General features: G+C 29.1%; 1 protein-coding gene across 6 annotated transcripts in view; it reads left to right on the top strand.

The window, feature by feature from the left end:
* Positions 1 to 19668, top strand: part of LOC106685549 (uncharacterized) — a 79690-nt gene extending 60022 nt beyond the window's left edge. For 5 of the 6 annotated variants that reach the window (XM_014428295.3, XM_014428297.3, XM_014428296.3 and 2 more), the window contains 19 exons: positions 67 to 213; positions 316 to 391; positions 2460 to 2574; positions 3110 to 3207; positions 3677 to 3813; positions 4338 to 4444; positions 4967 to 5063; positions 7271 to 7423; positions 8748 to 8854; positions 9912 to 10028; positions 10467 to 10537; positions 11033 to 11149; positions 12039 to 12365; positions 15121 to 15349; positions 16781 to 16975; positions 17147 to 17255; positions 17328 to 17526; positions 17903 to 18186; positions 19525 to 19668. In XM_014428295.3, coding sequence (XP_014283781.1) covers positions 67 to 213; positions 316 to 391; positions 2460 to 2574; positions 3110 to 3207; positions 3677 to 3813; positions 4338 to 4444; positions 4967 to 5063; positions 7271 to 7423; positions 8748 to 8854; positions 9912 to 10028; positions 10467 to 10537; positions 11033 to 11149; positions 12039 to 12365; positions 15121 to 15349; positions 16781 to 16975; positions 17147 to 17255; positions 17328 to 17526; positions 17903 to 18186; positions 19525 to 19533 — 2694 coding nt within the window. In that variant the 3' untranslated portion in view covers positions 19534 to 19668. The remainder of the gene's footprint in view (positions 1 to 66; positions 214 to 315; positions 392 to 2459; positions 2575 to 3109; positions 3208 to 3676; positions 3814 to 4337; positions 4445 to 4966; positions 5064 to 7270; positions 7424 to 8747; positions 8855 to 9911; positions 10029 to 10466; positions 10538 to 11032; positions 11150 to 12038; positions 12366 to 15120; positions 15350 to 16780; positions 16976 to 17146; positions 17256 to 17327; positions 17527 to 17902; positions 18187 to 19524) is intronic. The other variant, XM_014428300.3, reaches the window with a different exon arrangement.
* Positions 19669 to 26795: the final 7127 nt, after the last annotated feature.

Raw genomic sequence — 26795 nt, 5'->3', positions numbered from 1 at the left:
TATATATATATATATGTATGTATGTATGTATTAAATCTTATTCTATGTTTTCTGAATATTCCACAGGCTTTTACACCCTGCTTCAGTGAAAAAGTCGATCCTGAAAGTGATTATGCCGAAACTGATCTTGATCAGCTGACAGATTACAGTTTGAGATATAATGAAGAAGAACAACCAGACCCTTCTACTCCAGCTGCAGATATTTTAAATAAGGTGTGGATCAATGACATTGATTGATTGTAATTAACTCGTTCAGTTTTCAAATTAATTAATTATTTTACTTATTCTCATCTTTTGTGTATTCTGTCCATTCAGTGCGTAGATGTAGAAAAGGAGCCAGTGGAAGTAGTGAATTCTGTTGAAGTTTCTCCTGGGAAAATTATTGATTCAGGTATGATGTTTATATGTTATTAGCACTAAAATCTATTAATCTAATCTCGAATAGAATTTTTTTCATATTGGGTCGTTTTATATTAAATTTCCTTTTTATTATTTTAGTTATTCAAAGTGGGATTAGTGGGATTTTGTTCACTGTATTTATGTTTAGATATTATAATGAACCATTATTGGTCCTCCTCTGCTGGTGACACAGATTTAGATAAGGAAGACCTTCACCAGTAATTAATGACATTAAACTTAGGCTTACTGTGAAAGAATTAAAAGACTTGCAGCACAACTGAATACAAGTGTGTCTACAGTTTTTCGACACTTAAGGTTAAAAAGTTAGATCTATGGGTACCTCAAGGAATTATTGAGCGGTAGCAACTAAAGTGTTATAAGGCATGTGTTTTACTGCCTACTAGGAAAAAAAGAACAAGCTTTTTCTTGAAAGGATAGTCACGTATGATGAGAAGTGGATTGTAAGACTACAGGCAGTGGTCAGTTCAATAATTGAATATTGAAAGGCCGAGACACATACCAAATCTAAATTAGCATCCAAAAAAATTATTAGTTTCTGTGTGATGGTCAGTGGTAGGAATAATACATTTCTCCTTTTTACCCAGAAGTGAAACAATCATATCAACTTCTTACTGCAGCGATATTAACATAACACATCAAAAACTTGTCAGAAAACAACCTGCAATGGTAAATCGGAAGAGGCCTATACTCTTACATGACAATGCCAGACCTCATGTTTCATGATAGACCGTGAAGAAACTAAACGAGGTATGTAACAAAGTCCTTCCGGTGGGTGCCACCTTATTCGCCAGACTTATCTTCAACAGATATCTATCTGTTCAGACATTTGGACAAATCTCTTAAAGATGAAATTTTTGAAAATGATTCTCAATTCAAAAACTCCTTTTGTTCACAAATCCTAAATTTTTCAGTTCTGGGATTGAGAAGTTGATAACATTTTGGGGGAAATGTATAGAAAATAAGGTTAAATATTATTAATAAAAATATTTTGATTTTATAAAGTTGATTTACTCTAAGATTTCCTGTGATAACTGGCATTTCATATTAAATGACCCAATTGAAAATCTACCACAGCATTAGCTATATTATATAACATATATGTAATAAATACGTCACCTCATTATTTAGTATAATCTTTAACTAAGTTTTATTATCATATAAACCAAAAAGGAATAAAAGTAGCCACCCTTACAACAGTATTTAAAAAAGAAAATTCTATATATTGTGTTAAAATTTAAATTTCAAACTTAATATTCTTCTAGTCCAACTCACAGATTAAATTTGATTGATCTAACTTATTTGCATTCTATATTAATTTTTTTTTTAATTGGCCAGCTAGATAGTTCTATTTGTAGTAGTACCAAATTTATAATATCATTTTTATTATTAATTTTTATGACCAATTTCTAAGTTCTGTGCACTATACAGCTTCAAATAACTTCTCATTGAGCCATTCCTCTCTTTCTGAATCTCTTTTATCGTATCTACATCAAAGACATGTTTAAATATTTTTTCATGCAGTGTTAGGCTCTTTTCTGTTAATGTCCTTGCCGATATATTGATCCTGATACATTGTTTTGTGCAAAGTTGGGATGTTTCTGTATGAAAACAATGTATACTTTAGGTAAGCGGAAACAACTAATCTAACATCGGATTGTTGCTGGATTAATATTCTATCCTTCAGGGTAGTATAAAACTTAATAATTATGAAACTTAATATCATTAAATACAAAGTCTTTAAGTAATATTGACTATTTACTCAGAAAGATCTTTTATACAAATATATGATTCCTATATTTATGAATTTGACTATATTTTATTAGAATACCAAAATCTATTAATTAAGAATGTGGATTAGAAATTGCTTTCTAAAATCATAAACATACATTTTTACACAGTTACTTTGTTAAGATTAAACTTGTATATTCCAAGCAAAATATTTTATAGTCAATAAATGAGCCAAAATCATTTTTATCTGGCAGCAAAAATTTTATCATGATGGTATGGATTTAATATCAAATATTTTTATGTTGTATTAGGAAAGGGCGGCAACCTGGAAACTCCTTTAATGTTTTCTCGGTGCAGCTCATTAGGTTCTGTGAGTAGTATAGAACAGCAGGACGATGGACACTCATCTGTCGTTAGTGAATTCAGGTAAATATCTTTCAGTTACTATAAACATTTCATCTTTACTTATCTTAAAATAAGTATGAATTTTATTTTGTATTAGTTTGTAGGTTTTTATAACCTGAATTTGTATCAAACGAATGGTTGGGAGTGAAATTTCGGGAAAAAAAAATATTTATAAAAACTCACAACTATTTTTTTTTAATTATAATTTTAATAAATTGGATAACAGTTTCAAATTATTTATTTACTAATTTACAAATTGATTTAAGCAATTTGAACTAATTTAATTGTGTAATGGTTAATTTCTTTTGGTCCCATTATAGTTTAATTTCTGGTTTACTTGTCCATTCTTGCCCAAAGGGTTTGTTTTATTCTCAGCCTTAGAGTGATCGATGCATTGAAAGCAAAATCAAAAAAATTTCATTACAGTTTAGAAAACTGAAATTAAAATAATTATTAATTGTAGATAAATTGTCCCCATACACCTCAACAGGTCAACTACAAAATGATCGATTCAATAAGCATTGTTTCTGAAGAAAGTGATTTATTCTCTTTTCAGCCGAATGACCAGTGGTATTATGTCTCCTAGTGAGCTTCCGGATTCTCCAACACAAACAGTTCCACCAAGTCCTAGAGTCAAAGCTCCTCCAATATTACGTGAGTATCATTAAATTATTATGTTTTATTATAGTTTTATTATAGTAGTGATATTGTAGTATAAGGATAAATGTAAGGATTGTCACCAAAACATGAAAATAGTAAAAGTGTAATTGAATATTTAATTTTAAACTTTCAATTGTATTCTCTTAAATCAGGTTCAAATCTACCAATAGAAGATCATTCCCATGTCGGCTAGGTTTTATATTAATGTTATCAGTCACTGATTTAAATATAAATTAATGATAATAATGAATTATATAATTCCTAAAATTAATCTTTGTATTAAATAAATAATACTATACTGTTCATTGTAGTAGTAGCAAAATAGTGGATCTTATAGTTTGGAAATAATTTGGAAAATATTGAAGATAGTGAGAGAAATTATGTTTCTATAGAAAGTAATTTGTTTATTCAATGTATAATTATTGCTAAGTTCTGTAAATAATTAGTTTTAATTTTATTATAGCTCCTGCCATTGAAAAAGAGAAACCAAGATCAGGCATCTTCGAAGACTCTGTTGTTGCGTTCAAAGAGGAGAGCACTCCAGCACAATTTTCAACCGCAACCAGTCTTTCAGATCTCACATTTGACGATGAACCTCATGTAATTTTTTATTTTGGTTATTTCATAGATTTATCTGGTTTAAAATTGTAGCTATGTTGGAAACCATCATATTAATTTATTAATTATTTCAATTTTAATATTAAAAATAAAAACATGATAAAAAATTTGGAGTTAAAATTTTTTTTTTTCAAAAATAATTAAATTTGTCCTATTTTTGAAAAGTTGGATCTTACAAAAGTGTCTTTTTAAATTTCAACTGATTCCTCCTAAATTCCTTATTTAAGTTAAAACTTTTTATAAAAGTTTATATTGTTTATAATAAGTTTTTAATATTGATCATTACATTTTCAAGTAATGTTTATTTTTATAAAGTTTAAGAGTAAAAGTTTGGAAGTGGCTTTTATCATTTAAAAATGGAACTAAAAATTAAAAAGTCTCCATTGATTTAAGGAAGTAGAAATTTAGTTTTTGTAATTCTATATACATATTATTATTATTATTTTAGTTGATTTTTTATTTTTAGATTTAATAATTTAATTTTTATTTTGGGTTCAATTAAACAGGAAACTAATATAGAAAGAAAAGATTTAGAACTTACAGCTGTTTCTGAAGAAGAGGATGAACATGTTTTAGCTGATTGTATAAACATCGGAATGCTAAACAATAGCAGGTATTTTCAATTTTCTTGCTGTTACTAAAAATAATAAACTAAAGTACTTGATTAAAGCTTGAAATATATATTAATTTTTTTTCTTTATTCTTTGTATTATTTTTAATCAGAAATAATATTTGAAGACTTCAACTGTTTTAATATTTATAGTTGTTGCATTATCATATAGATATGCTATCTTAGATATATCATCTAAATTATAAGATGAACTCTATTTTAGAAAGTAAAAATAAACTACCCTAGCCCTTTGAATAGGGTAAGATCTATTGAGCACAGCAAAAACATTTGTGTTTGTTGCTTAAGTTTTTATGATTATTACTAATTCTTAATTTTTAGTAATCCCATGTTATTATTGAAATAACAATTTTAATTTGTTATGTTGTTAACGGTTAAAAAGAAAAGGTTACAATTTCTTGATGGGGCAGCTACATTCTGTTAGGTATTTTAAAAGAAAGTGGTAAAATAGGTAAATAAAATTGTTACTTCTGAGTGAATGATTTTAATATGATTAATGTTTTTCAGGGGTAACTTAGAGGCTGTTAACACTTCTCAAGGAACAAGAATACCGAGGGGAACTGGAATCCCTGTCAAAACTACTTCTACTCATGCTTCTCAACCTGTAAGTTATTTTATATTAACTTTTAATGAACAAATATTTTTACAATTAGTCTAAAATTCATTAATCATTTATTAGAATAGTAGTATCTAACCTCTCTGAAGATAATTTGTAATATTAGGACTGTACTCCAATATTAATATTTATTTTAGTATACCTTATTGGAATATCTTTGACCACACACACCATTTTGTCCCAATAAAATGGAAGTCTTATAAAAACTTTTAAACACACATATATTTGGTATCAATTAATTCATAAACCAAAAATTCTACCAACAATTATTTATTTTGTGTAATATAATTTGTTTGTTGAATATCTAGTGAGCAAAACCCTTCTTCTCTGAAACTGGGTAGTAAACAATTGCACTTTTCTATTTCTCCTGATTTATTGATAGTTGCAGGGTAAGAGGTTAACATAACCGATGTTTTTGTTTCTTTTAACGCTTGGAAATTTTACTTTTCTGGCCTAGTTACATAACATTCCTCAATCAATTTTCCTTCTCAGATCTCATTGAGAAAGAGAAATGCTTTATTTATCCATGGTGCCCAAATACGTCGGGTTGCTACATTGCACAGCATATCAATCAATCCATGATCGGACATTTATACATTACATATATTTACATGTTATAATAAAAAAGAAAGAAAACAATTTTTCTTTTTTTTTTTTTACTTTTTTCTACACAATAGATACAAATATTTCAATTTATTCTTTCTTTTTTTGTTTTTTCCATTTCACAATTTTTATTTAATTTGTTGATCAACAAATTCACTCTCTCAGATCCTCTCCAGTGACCTGTTAAACAAATTCACTATTAAACAGCAATGTGAGATCAAACCAGAGAAATAATAGTCACAGTAGTAGATTAGCTTACAGAAAAACAAACAAATAAATACATTTTACCAAAACAAAACAAATATATAGATTTAAACTGGAAGATTATTGATTGACCGTGTATATAGATGAATGGAAAATGGTCCGGGTGCGGTAAAAAAAAACTCAAATAGTCGATAATTATTCTATTTATTGAGCCAACATTTCGCCCCACGTTGCAGGGCTTCATCAGGGCTAAAATTTACTATTTACAACCTTTAATTTTTCTTATTATATCTTACTTTTCATTTTATACACCTGTTATTTTACACTTATTTTTTTTTTTTTTTTTTGTAACTATAGTGTTTGTATCTTTTTTAGCCCTGACGAAGCCCTGCAACTTGGGGCGAATAGTTGGCTCAATAAATAGTATAATTATCTACTATTTGAGTTTTTTTTACTGCACCCGGACCATTTTCCATTTATAGATTTAAAAGAAAATATAATAAAAAGTTGGTTAAAAGAAATACTTGAATGAATAAATAAGTTAAAACACACAAATGGACAGATCCGTATACTAAAATAAATAATATCTCTTCACCCTCTGCTGGGTTTCCTATTCTTTCAAAGTCATTGCAATGGGTTATCGAATATTATGCCAATTCTGTTGATTCAAAAATATTTGTTTATTACATATGACTATATGATAGTGTATATATCTGGTAATAAACAAATAAACAATCTTTCATAATGGTTATATGATAATGAATACTTTAAAATCAATACTTGATGAATACTTCATCATCATTTGTATTTCGTTAATAAACGTGATTGTGGTGGACACTGTGATAGTGTGTTACATACATTTATTTCAGAACCGTAACATTTCTTTTGTTATTTTCAAGTAATTCACACCCAAACGAGGAGATTAATCTCCAAGTAACAATTTAAATAGCAATTTTCAACTCTTACTAAAACATAAACAATATTTAGATTTAATTGGAATAAATATTTTTGAGTGTTAGTAAGAGATAAGTAAATTTTTTTTCTCTATAAAATGTCATATTTATAGATAGATTTGATTCAAATAAAATAAAATTGGGTATTTGATTTTCATTGTTGTAACATAGTAAAAATCTAATTATAACATCACAAGTAAAAAAGTATAAAAAGAAATAAAAATCTAGCTACACTAAGCTTCACACTGAGTCTTATTCCTATGAATAACTTGAATTTTTTTAATCTGTGCCACTATCAAAGTAAAATAGCATTATGATTTTTTTTTTTTTAGGTTAACTGTATAATACTTTGATTCATTTTATGAACGTGTTAACTTCATTATTGAATTTTATTTAAATATGATTTAAACTTAATGATAATCTTTTATTTGTTAGATGGATGAAACTCCAATGCAATTTTGTACTGAGGACACTCCTGCGAGTTTAAGCCACGCAACTTCTCATAGTGAACTCTCTGTTGCATTATCTGATGCCTCATCTGACCATATCCTTGCTGAATGTATTCAGTCAGGAATGCCACAACCTCAGGTATAATTTTTAGTCTCTAATCCTGGATCATTCTCAACTAGAGCATATCTATTATTTTAAGTATTATCTTCTGTTTTCTTTATTATTAATGTTGGGAATTAAAAACAAGCAATTAATATTTTTATAGGTATTCCGTATCCGGGCATAGGTAGTCCATAAAAATGGAGTATTATGATATAATAATTTTAATTTGTGATAATAGGAAATCATTTTTCTACATGGTGGGACTGCAGCGTTCAAGACACTAGGCCAATCATATAATTTGGTGTAATAAGTTTTTTTGGGTGAAAAAAGTGGTTAATTTTAAAATGCTTAATCCATTCTGATAATTTAATTTAAATAAACTCATCTGTAGGCTCAAAATAGTGAACAATTTTTCCTAGGTCCTAGAAAATACTTAATCTGAGAGTTGCCATTGTGTGTTCTGGTAAAAGTTAAGGATATTTATGAAAAAATATACTTTTTTATTTTGAAAAACACGATGTGACCAACTCAATAGTTAAATTGAAAGGTCTAAATTTTAAAAAAACAAAAAAAGAAAACAGGGAGTTTTTGAAAACATTTTATATTAATGTGTCATTTCAGAAATTGGACAAAATAATTTGAGGGATGTCGAGTGTGATCATAGTAAAGTAATGAAGAATATGTTTGTTTGATGAAAAACAAGTATATTTTTTACTAAGACCCTCAAAAATTGTAGAAGTACTTTTATTGTATTTAAGTTTCATTTGAATAATAATTTCATTTTTTCTCTCATTTTTTAGTGATGTATGTTAGTTGAAAGAATAATACATTTCTTCATAATACGTTTTCAATTCTTATTTTTCTCTTTAGTTTGTTTCAGAGAAATTAATTTAATTATTATATGTATTTTATGTTGTATTTTTAGACTAATGGGGAAAAAAAATCAAATATTTTAGCTATATGTACATATTCAATTCTATATTTTTTAAAAGTAAATTTTTTATTATAAATGAATGTATAGCATATTTTGCAAAGCTCTTATACATTATTTTAATTAATTTGTTAAAAAAAAAAAGTAGTGTTTTGTTAGGTTTTATATTGCGTAAAGGAAAAGTAGCACTGCATTGCAATTTTTTTTAGGTCAGTGCTGAATGCCAAAACAATTGATTTGGGATCGCCACGGCATATAAGAGATTCAAGATTTCCACTACCCATAAACTCTTTCATTGAATGTTTGTTGCTCCCCTCCCCCTATAGTTGTCTCTTTATTTCCTTTTTAAATTGATATGATGTAATAATAAAAATAATGTAATTTACACTTGAATTATTATTATTTATCTCAATCTTACATAATTTACAGGTAGTGAATCAAACAACTGAGAAGAAAAAAACAAAATCTGAAACAGTCCCAGCTGGAGTGAAAGTGTCCATAGTGAAACCAAGGCCAGTCTCAATCCCGGCAACGAGGTGGGGGTCTTTGTAAAGAGCGTTTCGAACTGTAACTAATCAGCAGATCAGTTGTGTCAGCTGATCTTTCGCAGCATGTTTGATTTAGTCTCTGTTTGTTATCAATCTGTGAAAAGTTCACCTTTGTTCAGTACAATTTTTAATCTCTAGAAGTATTTAATCATTTATATTGTTAGCATTGATAACTGTTATCAATTCAAACTATTCATATAAATCAACATATATTTATTATTCATATATAAATATATGTTGATTTCGACTATGCAGATTGGATAAACTTAAAAAGATGAAAACTTGATTTTATTTATATAGCACTGATTAATTTCAACATCATAACTAAAAAACAACGCTATCATGTATGAAGGATCCGCAATAAACCCTTTTATTAGCTAGTTTTTGTTAATAATTAATTGTAAATGCAAAGATTTAAAATAAAAATATTTATACATCTACTGAAACGTAATCAATACTAATTCTGACTTGTGTTTTTGATTAATAAGATGGCTTTTTAAAATGTTAAAAATTATAACTTGTCTTTTTAAAAATATTTGTTTATTTATATATATTTTCAAAATTGGAGTTATATCAGTGAAATCTATCAACCTGTTATAATTATTTGATAAAGACAAAATATATTGTATATAAAAAGAATACATAAGAATTATATAAGCTATTGAGTTGCTACCATTTCATTTTTACAGTTATAGTTATATGTTCATAAAGTGAATTACAGCCGTTAAAGCTCCAAAATTTTATATATTTTAAGTTAGTTATGATGTTTTATTTAATGAGTGATTTACAATCAGTTTCCATAAGCTCTGTCAAATTTTTATTATATCTCTAATAACTGATCATGATAACAAAACGTAATGATAAATTAAAAAAAAAATTAAACATCTTTCTTGATGTTCAATTTTCTTCTTAATTCTACTGATAGTAACACAAGTATTTCTGTTACTCAACATTTTTCTTTTTTTTTTTTAATTATTCTAATTAGCTATATTCAATTTTTCTTATTTTGGTATGTTATTATTAATATTCATTTTACAAATTACAGAATGAGGCAGCTTGTGGCCGAGGATGAAATTTCTGTGTTTGCAACTGAAGGTAGCCCTGGCAATTTCTCCATTAGATCATCTTTATCAGATTTAACAATTAACTCAAAACCTGAGAGGTAACTTAATATTAGTGTTTAGTCATGCTTGAAAGTATAAATTAGTTCGTCATTAAATTAATTGTAGTTTATTATCAGATATTTGTTCCCTATTTTAATCAAAAGCCGTGAGGTGATAGGGACTATCTAACGCAAGCCTTCATGTTGAAAATCGTAATTGGTATTCTTATTTCACTTTTAGCTGCAGTGCATTAATTTATGGATTGATTATTATAAATATGTACTAAATTTAAATTATATTAAATAATTTCTTTAACCTTTCAAAGATTAAAAAAATAATTTTTGTGTTTCTATCATTTTATTTACTTAATGAGGGGTGTTAAAAAAAATTATTATTTTTTTTTAAATGAGGGAACTAGATAGTATTGCCATATGGTTATAGTGTGTGTTTTATATAAATAAAAATTACCATTATAATTAGTTTTAAATATTTTTCAGGAATGGGCTTGAAACACCTCCCCAAATTGCTGCTGAAAATCCATCCCCCTTAAGTTCTTTGGAACCTGATGGTAAGAATCCTAATTCATTATACTTTATTATTATGATAAATGCCTTGTTCTCAGGTCAAGTCCTTCTGGACCAAGTGTTCGTACACTTGACAATCTCTTACCAGAAAGTTATATGAAAAACTACCGACTTCATATGCTTAATTAATACTTGACACTTACGGCTAGTATGAACTCCGGGAGTTAACATTTGAAAAACTATTCTCGAATATAATACTGTCAATAGTTACAAATGTTGATGTATTTATTTTTGATACCAAACACGCTGTGCTTATAATGAAAAAACTTTAATTTGTAATTGACGATGCATAGTATACAGTAACAATTGCATCCAGTATACAGTGAACCACGTTGTAAGGAGAGTCCATTGAATTAATACTATATAATAATATTGTCTATTGCTATGTTATCAGTTTAAAAAATTGAAATTATAAAATTATACTAATCATTAATTATTTTTAACACCTATATTTATAAATTCACTAAATAATGTTCTAGCTGATGATGGAGAAGTTATTACCGTATTATCGGCCACCTCGGGAGATGACGTGACACTTGCGGAACAAGAGGATCAAGCATTGCTCATGCAGCTAATCTCCTCTGGAATGCCCTCAGGTATGTTATTTACTTTTATTATATATGTAATGAAACTTTCTTCTTACACTCTGGCTTATTGCTTTGAAAATAATTACAATTAACTGGTGCTAATCGGAACTTACTTTGATATGATTTACAACAAATGTTTGGATATTAGATTGGGTAAAACATATAAATCACTTATATTTTTTACTGACATTGAAGATCATGTTAATGTTTAAAATGAATGAGATGAAGGGAAATTATTTTTTACTGCAATTCACTGAACAAATCCCTCTTGGTAGACATTTTTTTTATTTACTCTTTCCAAGACTTGATTTGTTTAATTTTGTTATTGAATTAACTTTTGTTGAAAATACTACTGATAATAGTAAACATATTTGATGCTAATGAATGCTGCTACAATATCTGACATTTTACTACTGACAATTGAAATATTTCTAAATAGGACAGCTTTTTTGATCATTATTGTATATCTGACGAAATTCCACTGGCTAGGTTTACAATTCATGTACAGTACTCTTTTCGGAAATACAGAAACAGGCAAATTTAGATATTTTGTCATTAGGACTATGGGAATTCAAACAAAGTAATTATTTGACAAAAATATAAATATTCTAACATGATGCTCCCTGTGTATTGACAGGAAAATTCCAGTCACTGTCAGTATGTATTTTTTTTGTATGTTGAAGTTTTCTCATTAAACGGATGTTATTTTGATTTTATAAACATTCCATTATATTTTTCATTATTGCTTATGTGTTGTATTTCCAAAAATTGTTATGCTTTTTTCATTTTGGAACCAACTAATTCCTTATTTCTGCATGGAATGTTGAGCTTTTAAAATTGAATGGCCATTTAACATTGATTCAATTTATAAATTAACTGATTTAATTTAACTTTGTAGTTGGAGATAAAATGAAAGAGAGTACTGATACTTGGGCTGAAGAAACGGGAGAAGTTTCTTTTCCGAGTTTGTCTGTCCCAGAGAAGACTGACGATGATATGACAATAACTGAATCAAGGGTCATTCCTTTAGAGTCGGGAAAGGTAGCTCTTATATCACACTTGGATATGGAAACGAGTTTTCTCGAGCAAACGCAACCTCCCTCTAATATGGCTTCCATTCTCTCCTTGTCTTGCGATACCTCATTAGCACATGAACTAAAGCCTTCTGATTTCAAGTTGACTGATTCAACTGTTCAAGATTTAGAAGCAGTGCAACCACCTTCAGGTAAACTTTTATAGTTTAGTTCCTTCATGCATTAATCAGATATGCACAAGTCCCTTAAAACATATTCAGTCATATCCTATACTAAAATACATAAACATATCCCTTAAAAAAAGAAAAGAAAATTATTTCTGAATATAAAATCCGGGTTTGTTAAAATATCATTTTATTTTCAAAATAAACATAAATTACCGATATTATTTAGTAAGTTTATTAATTCCTACATATCATTTGTATATAGCCTTATCACTGCACACAACCTGTTGGAAAGCATGCTTCTTCTACGTATTCTAGTATCACTAGCACTGCTCCCATTCTTAACTCCAGATCATCTCCATTGAAAGCATAAAGTAGCCTTGGAATGATAATTTTTCAATGACAACCAATTGTTTTTAGATAAATACCTCGTGACACACCTACCAGACAGATTTTATCTGGCTTCAATTATACTTATTTGATGATATATTTTTTTAGTTTCTCTTGTACATTTTTAATGATTGTATTAACTTCATGTTACCTAAAATTCAAGAATTGGTGGGTCACATCCAGTTACATAAAGGTTGGTATTGTATTAAGTACAGGTAGTCTTCATGTTTTGAAGTTATGACATTTATGAATTTCTGTAAGGAACTGTTTCACGTCAAAGAAAATTCAACGTAACATCATTAAAACAAAATTAACAAACAAGCCCATTAAAAAATCAATTTATTTAATATGGAAAAATAAAGCTATTTCATAAAACCAATTTAAAAAAGCTATAGAGAAAAATAAATGAGGAAAAGAATAATTTGAGACAAAGGGAAACCACTAAATGGAATAAAGAGTGCTTTCTCAATGGATTTGACAATATGTATATCAATTTTTGTTGATATTAAGAGGAACTCGACTCAAGCCATTTTCCGAGGAAAGAATCTGACATAAGGAGCTCTTGTATATAAAAATATACGACTGGAGTAGCGTTGCAGCTAATGGGCAACCTACTCATGTACTCATACATATTCTTCACATTTAAAAGTGATTGAATTGTTCTTATGATGCAAAGAGAAGTCAGTGTCCTGGTTATTAAATTGACAAATTGTGTATATTTCCTAATTATAAACTAATATGAGAGTATATCAAGATAGGCAGTTTTAACCTTCTCACTAACATCTAACATACCGCTAATAAATGGTTTGGGATGGGCTGGCATCTGATGAAATTAAGTAAGCAATGTTCAGTAGATATGCTTTAGTTCATGAAAACTGAGCTGTGGTTGTTTTAGATTCTTATGTCTTGTTTCCATTCATCATCCTTACAGTTTCTTCAAGGGATACTAAACCAGACATTTGTAGCACTATTAGTTTTTCACCAAATTTCCCTTTCATTTTGTTGCTATATAGCTATAGCTATAGCATAGCTTAGCTTTGCTATTGGTGGGCAACAGAGTTCGGGTTTATTATCTTACCTCTAAAATGAATATTGGTCGACATATGATGACGCTACAATCTCAAGGAATCGAAGCACAAAGTGATTAGAGTGAATCTACAAACAAAAACAATCTTTTTTTTCTTCGTCTAACCATGATTAGGGCAAAGTTTTTCATTTTGTGGGACCACCACTCAATGAAAAAATTCATCTTCCCAGGGCCGATTCGAACCGGCACCACCAATAGACCTCAAATTGGTAAGACTGTGCCCAATCACTGAGCAATGGGCGGCCCAACAAAAACAAAAATTAAAAAAAAAATATTAGGAGTAGAAATGGGAGCAATTTTGGAGATAAAGAGATATGAGGAAATACATTTGAACAGGTAGAAAGGTTTAAGTATTTAGGTTCTACAGTAACTAGAAGAAACTACATTGACGAGGAAATAAGAGAAAGGTTAAAGGTGGGAAATGCTTGTTATTTTTCAATTTTGAAATTGGTTAGCTTGCACTTTCTCTCCAGAAACTTAAAAGTTACAATTTACTAAACTATTATCCTTACCACTGTTCTTTATGCATGCAAAACGTGGTCTATTACACGAAGGGAAGGACAGCGCTTTAAGGTTTTTAAAATATAAAAAGTGTTACATAAAATATTCAGACCGAAAAAGGATGAGTTAACCAGATAATTTAGAAGACTACCTTGCAATGGTAAACTAAAATATAAGTGGGAGGGTAGCATCAACACTGATTTAGTAGATTTTGGTTTGGAGGGGTGTCGTTGGGTAGATGCCTGTTGCCACCGATTAGTGGTATCATCATTGAACTTTCATGTTGGCTAAGCCTTCATTGTTTATTTTATTTATTAATATAGTAGTGTAATCCATACTAGTGGTTCCAAACTGGCAGTACATAGTTCATGAAAATTCTTGTTAGAAATTTTAAATTCTTTATCATTTCTGTGGATGGAGTGTTAGTTGGTGGGTATAAACGGATAAATGCACTATAAAAGTTCCTCAAAATAGACTTTTAAGCAAACTAATTTTCTAACATTTTCTGGAGAGGAACCCTATTTTGCCTCAATCGGTGGAGTAGGGTGATCCACATGTGGTACATTATCTAGTTTAGTGGCTTGCAGACTTCAAGAGGTTGAGAACCACTGATGTAAACAAAAAGTTTACTATATCCACTCTTGACAATTATTCTAATGGTTAGCATTTCGTTTAATATAAGTTATGGTTTTCCACACCATCCATTTACATTCTATCTATGTAATATTCTCTATACACAGTAATAGATCAAAGCAAATTTAGTCTCATCTGTTTTTTCTTAGACGAACTACTTTTATTTTACAGGAATGGATAGCATTCTATCTTTAACTTGTAGCATAGAAGGCGAAAGAAAGAAGACTGAAAGCCTTTTGGAAAATGTCAAACCTCCACCAGATATGGATGATGCCTTGGATTTAGACAACTCAATGGTGAGTGTTGCTAGTCTAAGATCAGAAATAGCAGACGACCCATCAACTCCTCCCCTTCAGAGACGCTTAACTCCAAAACAGAGAAGAGACCTGGGAAATTTCAGGTAATTTCAAAATGATTCTCAGTATCATGTTAACTTACTGTAGACTATAGATAGATTTTATTTTTTTCATATTATGATTTATTTTCTGTTTTAATGTTAGGGTCTAACCGAGAAGTGTTGACTGGTCGAGATTTGAATGTTTGCTAATGCGCATATTTCTTCCCTTTGGAATAACATTTTGTTCCATTTTATATAAACAAAGTATCGATGTTCCCATTTTAAAATTTTCTGTACAATTTTCTAGTATTTTAAAAAACAAAATATGGATATTTCGATAAAGTAATGTCAGAATATTGTTGCTAATATTCTATATCGATATTACAACAATAAAAAATATCGAAATAAATATGTAGTTATTCAAATAAAATATCGATATTCATTTTTTAAAATCTCTATATGATTTTTTAGTCATTTTGAAAAAAATATCGATATTTCGATAAAGTAATATCGGAATATTGTTTCTAATATTCTAATTCGATATTACAACAATAGAAAATATCGAATTAAATTCTTTAACAACAAGAACAAGTACTATGGACCTCCAGTTTCCAAGGGACTTCAAATTATCTAATTATCTTTTAAAAAAAACGATTCAAAATATTTTAGTCTATACTGTGGGGAAAAGGGACAAGAAAAAGAACTCAAAAAAACAGATATTAAAATTAAATAGTGATGTTTTTCAAGTCATTAAATACTTATTTATTTTCTCCCTGCTTTGCCATCCATCCATATTAGTGTAAGCACAATTAGCTTACTATACCATGCATTGTATATACTACAAGTAGTATGCTCATGTTACCAATAAATATGATTTTGGTTGTTGCTTCTCAACGTATTTAATATGATCTAAATATGTATAGCTAAACGATTCATTCCACAAAATCCCTAAAAAAGATTCCAAGAAATATGTTAAAAAGTTTCCCTGTAGGCCTCCATTCAGGATTCAGTTTTAAATAGCAAACAGTCATATAATTTTGCTGATCTCATATGGTATGGTTTGATGCGCTGCATAGTGATGGTAAATCAATCAATACCAAAAATTTTTGAATACTATTAGAAGGTTGCACATGCTGTAGTCTGTATTAGGATTTGTTTATCGCAAAGAGTTGTGCAACAGTTTGATCCGTGCATGGAGTCCATTAAAGCACTTGTTAGCAAATGATCCCTATAGATCATATGAGTTCATTTATACACTATCTTGAAAACTGTATTTAGTCAAATGACTCTTTAGCCACCTTGAGTCAGATATAGTGCCAGATCGAATCCAGTCTGAGTGGATTGAAATTTACTTTGTGGTGGACTCATATAATGAATCTCGATTTTTCCACTCTGGCTAGAATAGGCTATTAACTGTACGATAACCACTCTGTATGCCAGAAATGGCCAGGTTTGAAGGTAAAAAAAGATAACAATTCACATTGTAATTTCCAGGTACAACACTTATGTGATAAAAGGAGAAGAGAGGAATGAGCTTCCTAAAGAAGCAACTGAATCAAGGACAGAAGTTGAGCCCGCTGAAGCTAAAGAGAAAGTAAAAGAAAAGATGACGCCAAAGCAAAGGAGGCAAGCTGATAGAGACAGGTTTAGAACAAGGACAATAAATGATGCTCCTCCGAATCTGGAAAGGTAGTTGCTTAATACTTTATTATATTTATATTATAAAGAATTTATAAAAGTCTCCTCTTTAATATTATTTTTAAAAATGAGTTTACTGATGTACTTTTAATGTATGATAATCGTTGTTAAATGGTATATTTTATAAAAAATAATAATGAAACAAATAATAATTGTTCAAAGATTATCAAGTGAGGAAAGTTCTCCACCAGAAACGGACATACAGGAAGCACCCGAAAGTACAAGCGAGGCTGAAGAACCTCCGAGGCCAGTTGTTGTTAAACCTCCTGAGGTAAAGATTTATCGCATTTCAACTCAGACATGAAAAATTGTTCTATCTGGTCTTCAACCCCTTCTTTTGCAGGTGAAAAGTATACGAGGCGGTGTTCGAAGTAGTGCGATCCCAGTAGTTCGGAGCCCTGTAAAATCAAATACTAAGAGAAAACCTGGAGCAGTCGCTCCTATCCAGAGGCAGGGCACTTTTACTAAAGAAGAACCATCTTCATCTTCCATTCCCGTTCCTGTTAGGAAAGTTACCTCTCCCCTAAAGAAAATCCCAATAGGTGAGTAATTGAAATGAAGAACATCTTATTAAAACTAATTTGATATATTCTGATCTTCTTGATTTAATTTTCTGTTAAAGCATTAAATAACATATCATTGACATACATCCTTCTGGTCATAATTTACCCAATCAGATTTCTGTAATTGTATCTTTCATACTTACTACTACAGTTTAACTACTGAGTTAATAGCAAATTTCCAGCAAGTCTGAATAAAAGTTATTTTATTTTAAATTAAAAGGCTTATGGTTTGAAAAATAATTTTCTCATTAAATATGGAATTTATTCATTTATTTGCTAAAGTATTTTTGAACTATAAACAGTTTGATTGGTCCTAGAATATTTGTAATTAAAGGTTATAAAACTGTTCTTACAGGTGCGAGTAAGAGCACAGGAAATTGTAGTTCAAGTAGTGCTAGCGGAAGGGGCAGAGCAGCAAGCCTGCCAAATAAATCTGCCAGTAGCGGAGTGAGGGCGTCTGCCAGCAACCAGAGCTTGAAATCTGCTTCTTCAGATGGTAGGTGGGCATCGAATTCCAGCCTCAACAGCCAGCCGGTGTCGAGGGTTGCTGCACTCTGGAAGAGGGTTGATGAAGCGAAAAAGAAACAGCCTGTGAAGGACACGCGTGTCTGGGTATCAGCTGAACCAAAGAGCAAACAGGTAACAAGATTAATGGCAAAGGCTTTGCTATCTATATTGTTTATATTTAATAAAACCTACATGTGCCTGTAGCAACTAACTTAGCTGGCTTTTCTTAAACGATAATGCATTTGAATTTAAAATTAGTAATTGTGGTTCTCTTTATACAATTGATGTGCAATTTGAATGAGTTAAAAATAAAGTGCTAAAAGTAGTTTTAAAAAATCATTTCTAAAACAAAGAAGAAGAGGCTCATTAAAATAGATATATATAAATTAACATAAAGAATAATTAATTGATTTAAAAAAAAATGTGGATATATATATATCTGTAATTATTTTTTCTTTCCATTTCTTATTTGTTTATCATTTAATTAATCTTTATGTTCATTTTTTTTTTCAAATTTTGTTATCTTTAATTTAAATATCTGTAAATGAGATGTGAATGTGCTCTCTGACCCCTATTACCATTGTAAACACACAACATAATGTAATTTTACACAATAAATATTTTTAAAAAAGTACATGTATAGATGGTAAAACATGGATATTTTTTATTTATTATTAATGATACTGGATATCGAAAAGACCAATTGTTCTAACTTTCAATAGTTACTCTTTAAAATTTGTAAACTTTATATACTTCATTTTTTAACTACTCCAATTCAAAATTTATTTTTATCAATAGATTTCTAGTGTGTTATATCTATCAGTATCTTTAGTTGAATAAATTCTTTATTAGGACCAATTAGTTAATTGAAACAGAGGGTATAGTTAAGTTATTACTTTTGTTAAAAGGAGGATGGCCTGGTTGCGTCCATAAAGGAAAGCTCAATCAAATTGTATAAAAACTATTTAATAAATCACTAAACCATTAAATAGTTTTTGTACCATTTGCGTTGCTTTTTGACCCTATCCTCACCATCTTCCTTTCCATAACTACACACACTCAATCAATGATATAATAATTAAACAATTATTATTGGATGATGAGATTCTTGTGTTCACACCAGACACTGACCTGCTGAGCCAAGCCCGACCCTCTCTCTCTCTACCTTTTTCTATTCTTTATGCATCATGCATTATGACATCAAGGAAACAATAACAATAGCACTACTATTAGATCTTAGAAAAAGAGTAACAAAAGTAATCTTAGTCATTTCCTAATATTACGAATTCTATACATTTGATTTCAATTCCTGGTAAGCCTTTATTATGGACAATTTGTAAGGCAGTGTTTATGTTTATCGAATAATAAAAATTATTTTCATATATTTTACTAATGTTTTTTCATAAAAATATATAAAATGATTTGTTTCTATAATATTAAGTAAACAATATATTTCTTTTTCTGTTTCAGATGGTGTGAGAAATGTATATATATATTTTTAGCTGCATGTTTAATGAAAACATCTGCAATCAATTTGTTATTTATAATATTCAATATTCATTGTCTTCTATCGTAATAAGACTATGCTTAAATATTGAATAAAGTTAAGTAAATAATTAATTTCATTATAATTAATTAAATTTTCATTCCTTATTACCCTCAACGTATATAAATTGTGTGATTTTATAAATTAAAGTTATAATTGCTGACATTATAATTTTTATCAGTGTTATACTTCCTTGATGTTCAGAATTTATTGTAATTTTATATATTGATTTGAAGAGCTGTGCAATTTTTATTTTCTTTAGTTGAAGAGCGCATTTAAATTATTTTAATTGAATGAAAACTTGTATATTTAAGCGGAGTAAATATAGATAAATAACTGTGTTTCTTGTCATTTTTTTTTTTAATTAATTTATTTGTAAAGATATAAAGTTATTTTGTTTATATTACCAGACTGCTTAGTAGTAGGCTGCTGTCAAAATCTATTTTATAGGAATAGAGCATGACTTATAGTTTATTACATTTGAATAAACATGTTATACCCAGCTGTGTATTTTATAAATAAAAAACCTTTTACCCATCCTGTTATTTGTTCTTATTAAAAAATATATTAACATTAGTCCTTATCTGTTTATTTTGATATGATGTCCTTATATACTACAGCTAGAAAAGCTGAAGATGGATTTTTAGTTAAGAATACTTACGTGCTGCTTCTACATGACTTACGGTTGTGTAATAGGTTGTTTTACGAATGTTAGTTGAAAGAGTAACCGACACCTATTAATTCTATTCTATTTTAAATGTTTAGTGGGCAAGGTTTTCGATTATCTCTTTGGCTTTTGTTAATACCTTTCAACTTCTTGGAGTTGCATCTGGTCACAAACATATATCCCTTAATTCTAACAATTTATAATAGAACATCTTTATAGCTATTTTTATCATCCTTGTTACGATACGGCTAACATAAATTTATTGTTGTTATTACAGCGACAATGACATTAGTTATTGTCAGTTAGCCTTATCATAATAATATATGTATTATATATAAGAAGTTGGTCAGGGTTGCGGTCAAAAGAGAAACAAAAATACTGGAAGATTACAAGATTAAAAACGTTGGCTCAATAAAATAGTATATTCTACTATTTGAGTTTTTTTGACCGCACCCGGACCATATTCCTTTCACAGAAACAAAAATAGTTTACAAGTTAGTTTAGTAATAAGTTAATAAGTTACAAGTTAGTTAGTAATAAGTTAAGTCAAACAACTATAATAATAAAAAATAAAGTTAAGTTAGTTTAGTTTTCTCTTTTGAACGCAACCCTGCCCAACTTCTTATATATCAATTTTTACGGTCAACTATATATACATATATACAATATATGTATTAGCTAGTTTATTTCTTGGATTAATCTAAGATTGAAGGCTCATTTAGATCCATACTACATGAGAATCTGCTGCTAGAGCTATATTATAACAAGATTGCATTGTTGAGTGTTATAGTTTATTCTTTAGAATGTCTGTTGCATTAATATATCTAAAATCACATCTATTGAAACTTCTGTTATCAGTTTTAAAAGGAAAAATATAAACATTCTATAAGTTATAATTTGAATTAGCTTTCGCCAAAAAATTATTTAAACAAGAAGTTTTATAATCATAGGAAAACATTAAAATTCAAACTTGTAATTAATCCTGCTTCTCATTGGGCCAGTCTTAAACGGTTGAAAAAGCTACCGTGTGTTACTTTTAAAGCAAAATTGAGTTTAGTCGTATTTATTTGAAATAAATTTGGTGTAGTTTCATTAACTTAAGATCATAAAGATGTGGACTCACATGTTTATAATAATAGGTATATCTATAGGTCTAGCTTTATATAACATATCTATAGTTCTCAGGTTATTGAGTGGTTTAACGAGCCTCGTAAAAATGATTAATAAGTTACTTAGTATGAGGAATTACTGTTCCATTAACAGAAATAGAGTGGCCTCCATTTTGCCTAAGCTTAACACATTTGATTTTAGTTTCTATACATGAGGCAATTAGTTTCAAAATTTGATTTATCCACTTTTTTACAAATGTTTTTATTTCATTATTCACAAGTCCATCAAGAAGTTGATCATCTACCTAAGCTGTATTGACCAAAAGTATGTCAACCCAATACAAAAATGGGTTTCAACTTTTAAGATTTCCTTGGTCAAATAGGACTGTCATATTTTTTTGTTTCTCCTTTAAAATGTTATCAAATATTGTAGTATTAACCCTTTATTGTGTTCGTAATCATTTAAGAAATTCTCATTGAATCAGTGTTGTTGATGCAACAACATATTGAGGGCGGCCAAAATATAACATTTCTTGACAATTTTGAAAGTATTTTTCCAACTTAAAGGTCTCTTAAATTTTCCCTTTTTTAAAACTTTTTTTGGTAACTTTCCTCCCTAAATAGTAATAATGTTCAATTTTGAGTCTAATAGTCTTTTTGAATACTGTTTTGATATAATTTCACAGTCTTCAAATTTCTAAGTTCCCAACTTTTCGGATCTTTGAATTATTAGTGGGAGATGAAACTCATTCACCCAGTACTGGACATCTTGGAAATGATTTTTTTAATTTTAAAAACTGCACTGAAAGGCACTAAAAAGATGTTTCAAAAGAAGGGAAATAAATTATCTCAACTATAAAAGTTGTGGTTTGCTTATTCACATCTCCCCTTCTCTCTTTAAAAATTCCTATAAAATGTTAGTTGATCTGTAAACAATTAGAGGTTGAAATTTGCGAACAAATAAATATTTTAATCTTTAATTAATAAATTATTATAGGTACTTTTATCGTACAGTTTCGTTATAGAATAATAGTTTATGCCATATATTAATATTATTGACACAAAGAAAACACTTGAAATATTGCGAGGGAGAGGGTCCGCAGTAATATTTTGCATATGGCCCACATTATTACTTTAGCACTGACCCGCTTATTTATATTACTGACCACAGTTATTGTTCTTATTTATGTTTTAAACGAATTATAAGTTTTTAAGGAATATAATTATAATAATTAAAGCATATAGAACCTGAACCTGTTTATAAAGATTTACGAATAATCCTAAACAATTAAACAAAGTGGAGAGCTTGTCCTACATGCAGTTGGTAACACTGTTCAGTGAAAAAGTTTCAGTCTGTGGAAAAATGTTGCTTAATTAAATGTGTTGTCTAAATCTTAATTCAAGAGATTTCTATAAGGTAACATTTCCAAGCTAAGTGTGCAAATTGAAAAATTAAAATAGTGACCTGATATAATTTATTGTTAGCCTAACACATAAACGTACTGCCTCTTATTTGTACCAAAAGTTCTAAATGTAGTCACTAATAGTTCTTTTAGGTTGTGTATTAAACCGCTATATACTGAGGTTGTTTACCATTATTATTTGCAACTACATTAGAATCTAGAAATTTCAAGGCAGTCTAGTTTTTATAATACATTAGAACTAGATATTATGCGTATAATATCGCATTCTTAATGTAACTCAAAGATCTATCTAACTTTTGAGAAAATGGATTTCAAAGATTTTAGTCTTATGTTAAAATTTATTTTTGTAGACTATCTGATTAAACTATTAAAAGTTGATCATCTAAGTGCCCATCCATTCTTTACTTACTTCAGCACGTCATTAAATACAACTTACTGAAAAATTTTTTTTTTTTTTTTAGACATTCTTATTGCATTGAAAGTGTGAAATGTTTATAAAGGTATCTCGATTAATAACTTTTAAACTGAATGGTCGACACTTACATTCATACAGACTATCCATGATTTAATTTTCGTGTATCATTAAGCAGGTCACTAAATAAGACCGCTTCGCCCGCCAAGCTCCACTTCTGCCCACTATTTAAAAGAGAGTAAAGTATTAGATATGCTTTGAAAAGGATCAGAGTGGATAGGTCAATTGTTTCCCTTTCCTGAAATATAGGATTATATCTGTTTGACTATTTTGAATGAAATATTTCTTCTTCCAGCAACTTTATATTACACAAAACATTAAGCCTGGCTGTCCATTGGAACTTAATACGTCCAGATAATTTTCCATCCTCGTGTAAGCGGGTGATTCCGTACTTAGGAAAAGCATTGGACCACGTTCACTTTATCTATATCGGAATTGAGTAGGACGGACTATGGTTCAATATAACCTCGATGTGAAACATCTTATTCATTATTGCAATGAGAGTTTAAAAAAAAAATGTTAAAAATTCGTCCAACATTACTTTTTAGTTTGTTTTTTCAAAATGTAATAATAATTATAGTTATCTTTTATGACAGAATAAGTATATGAGAAAGTTACGCACATATTTCTCTGCTACTCTGGTATACGGTAGTTCTCTTCTAAATTAGCCGAAATTTTAATGGTAGTTCGTTAGGATAGTTTATATATTATTTCCAGGATTTACGATTAGTAAATAATCTAAGTTCCTCCATAATTTAGAAATAAGGCATTGATAAAAGTTTTAAATAGTTAATAATGGCTTTTAAGCTAACAAATTCTTGATTACTACACAAGAGTGTGCCACAGATGTTAACCGATTGCCCTATTACGCTTTGGAAATAAATATCTTCATTTTTGTAAAAGTCCCCTACTTATAACCTTGAATCTTGTACTCTGACCTCTAGTCACAAATTTAGAGATACATCTCGCAAATATTATATCATTCTTTATCACCTGAGTGTATTCCTTCTAAAAGGATTTATAAGGAAGTTATAGAAGAGTCCCTCTACTATTTAGAAATAAAGTACTTAAATAATCCGGGTTTATAAATACAATAATTTCATTTTTCATCCACGATCATGTATCACTAATATTTACCAATCGTCTAATTATATATTAAAAATGAATAAATTTCTTTATTTTTATATGCAGTCACTACTTTGATTATTCGCCACTGCAACTTGTGTTTCGACCTCTGTCTTGTCTGGGATCTGTAAAGATACTGTTCACTTATTGGACATCTTACACACAAAAAGCCAAATATTTGTTTAAAAAAAAAATTAAATAGTTTGGATATTAAATTAATAATTAACAAGAACTTTCAATAAATTGGAAAATTAATGAAACACACCCAAGTAGTAGGTCTAACTATTATTTTATTCTCCCCGACTTTCTGATTTTGTTCAATAATTTTAAAAATTCTTGACAGCTTTTAACAGTTTAATGTTTTTTTCATCATCCTTTGCATAAATCATCACCTGTAGTCTTGATAGCATACAAGAGTATGTGTTATATCCCGTCCGATTTTAAGTCATTCCTGAGTCCTCACTCCTAACTTCTTTCATATTGTCCTTATTGATCCATGCGGTCAAATAACATACCTACTCCCACATTTCCTCATATTTATTATTATATTTCTGTTCGCAATTCAACCAAAGTTACATGTGGATTATATCCAACGCCGGTTTCTTTACTTTTGGTCCCCATTTAAAACCTGCTTATCTCTCAGCAGCTGCTTATCTATTCGACTAACGGTTTTTTTTTAAGTCCGAGTGAACATTCTAGGTCAAGAAAGTTCATCTTTGATTGATTTTACAATTTCATTTCTTAGAAATTGCGTAAAGAGGAATGAACCAAACTTTTAAAAAGTGCAAAATGCAACTAAAGCCTTTTAATAATTAATTTTAAAAATATATATTTGATGATGAAGATGATAAAATAGAACTTGTTTTTTGAATTGACCAAAAATCAACTACAGAATCTTCACTCATAAAAAATTTCTCATAATTTAACAAGACTACCATCAGTTTAATGAGATAAACTCATAAAGGAGACTGGTATTAAAATTTTGTTTACTGAGTGGCTGATAAATTTGTTGGTGGATTAATAAGTATAACCTTTTTGGCAGTTTAAACATCGAATATTTGTCTTTAGTGTGAAAGAATGAGTGAGTAACTGCAACTTTTTACTTTTTTCTATAAGGTTTTTAACTTAATTCTTACCTGTTATAGTCATCTACGTCCAATGTAAAAAATATAGATAGGACTATCATTGTTGTTTTCCACTTTGCAAGGACTGCTTCTTTTTCTTAAAATACTCTGGGATTTACCTGGATAGTCAGAGATTCATCTCTGCACATGAAAGGATTATTTGTATGAAAGAATTTGGAGTCTACCAAACATATCAGTAGTAGGTAAATGAATGAAATTTTTTGACTCGTCGAAGGCAAAGGTCGAATTTGCCAATATTTTTAAGATAGAGTTCGAAATGTGTTAACGCCCCCCCCCCTATAGAAAGAATACTTTGCCTATATAGAAATACTAACTTCGCTAACTAATAAACAAAAATTTCTTTGATCGTTGCAACTTGGACTATTCGAGAAAAGTTTGTCGGTTTCTGTGATTTTTTAATATTAAAGCAACTTTCAGGTTTATTTTATTTTAATGTAATTTTAAAAATCGAAAAATAAATAATATAAATAGTTCCTTCAACGAATTATTTCATCCCAAAAGCATCATCAAATGGAGGGTAATCGCCCAGACGAATAATTTTGTGAATAATATTTCTATGAATTTTATCTTTAACATTGTATATAAATAAAAAAGATTATATATATATATATATAAAGTCTAAAATCGGCATAAATTACGAAATATTACTAGATTCTTTGAACTATTCAGCATGCCACTGAAACTTCATAAATATTTGATACCATTCCTGAGATTTTGGAGTACTATTAAATTAAGTGTATGTTATTATTTCCAAGATTAGAATGAAATATGTTTGTAGAAAGTAAAGTTTACACTCGAAATTGTCAAGCACTTAAACAATGAATTACTTATGTTTTAAAGTAAATGAAAAAATGTTAATATTCGTGAAAGTGAATAAAAATTATTGCGTATTAAGGTCGGCAACTTTCCACTGTAATTTCTTACATTGGAAGAACCTGACATACCTGATTGAATAGATTGAGGAAGTTGGTGAAACTAGACTTCGAATTTGTTTTGGGTCAGTATTCGAACTCTTTCACTTCAATTATGTGCTTGAACCGGCGCTAAAATTCGTGAGGATTACGAACGACTTCACTTTAAATTTTGTTCAATTTTTTTAAAAGGACAGCTTAAGTCTAAATTTGAATGTTTTTATTAGCTCGCACGTTTTGTTCTTAGTTTGATACCCTATGTTTCAAAGTTGGTACATTTATTTTTACTTAATTCCAAAATGAGTGAAAATTTAACTCCTATTTTACGGCGGGGGGGGGGGG

The sequence above is a fragment of the Halyomorpha halys genome, unplaced genomic scaffold, assembly GCF_000696795.3.
Source record: "Halyomorpha halys isolate HHAL.00 unplaced genomic scaffold, Hhal_1.1 Scaffold710.1, whole genome shotgun sequence".
Classification (NCBI taxonomy): Eukaryota; Metazoa; Arthropoda; class Insecta; order Hemiptera; family Pentatomidae; genus Halyomorpha; species Halyomorpha halys.
Note: the sequence above shows the minus strand (reverse complement) of the source record. Positions and strands in the feature narration are given on the sequence as shown.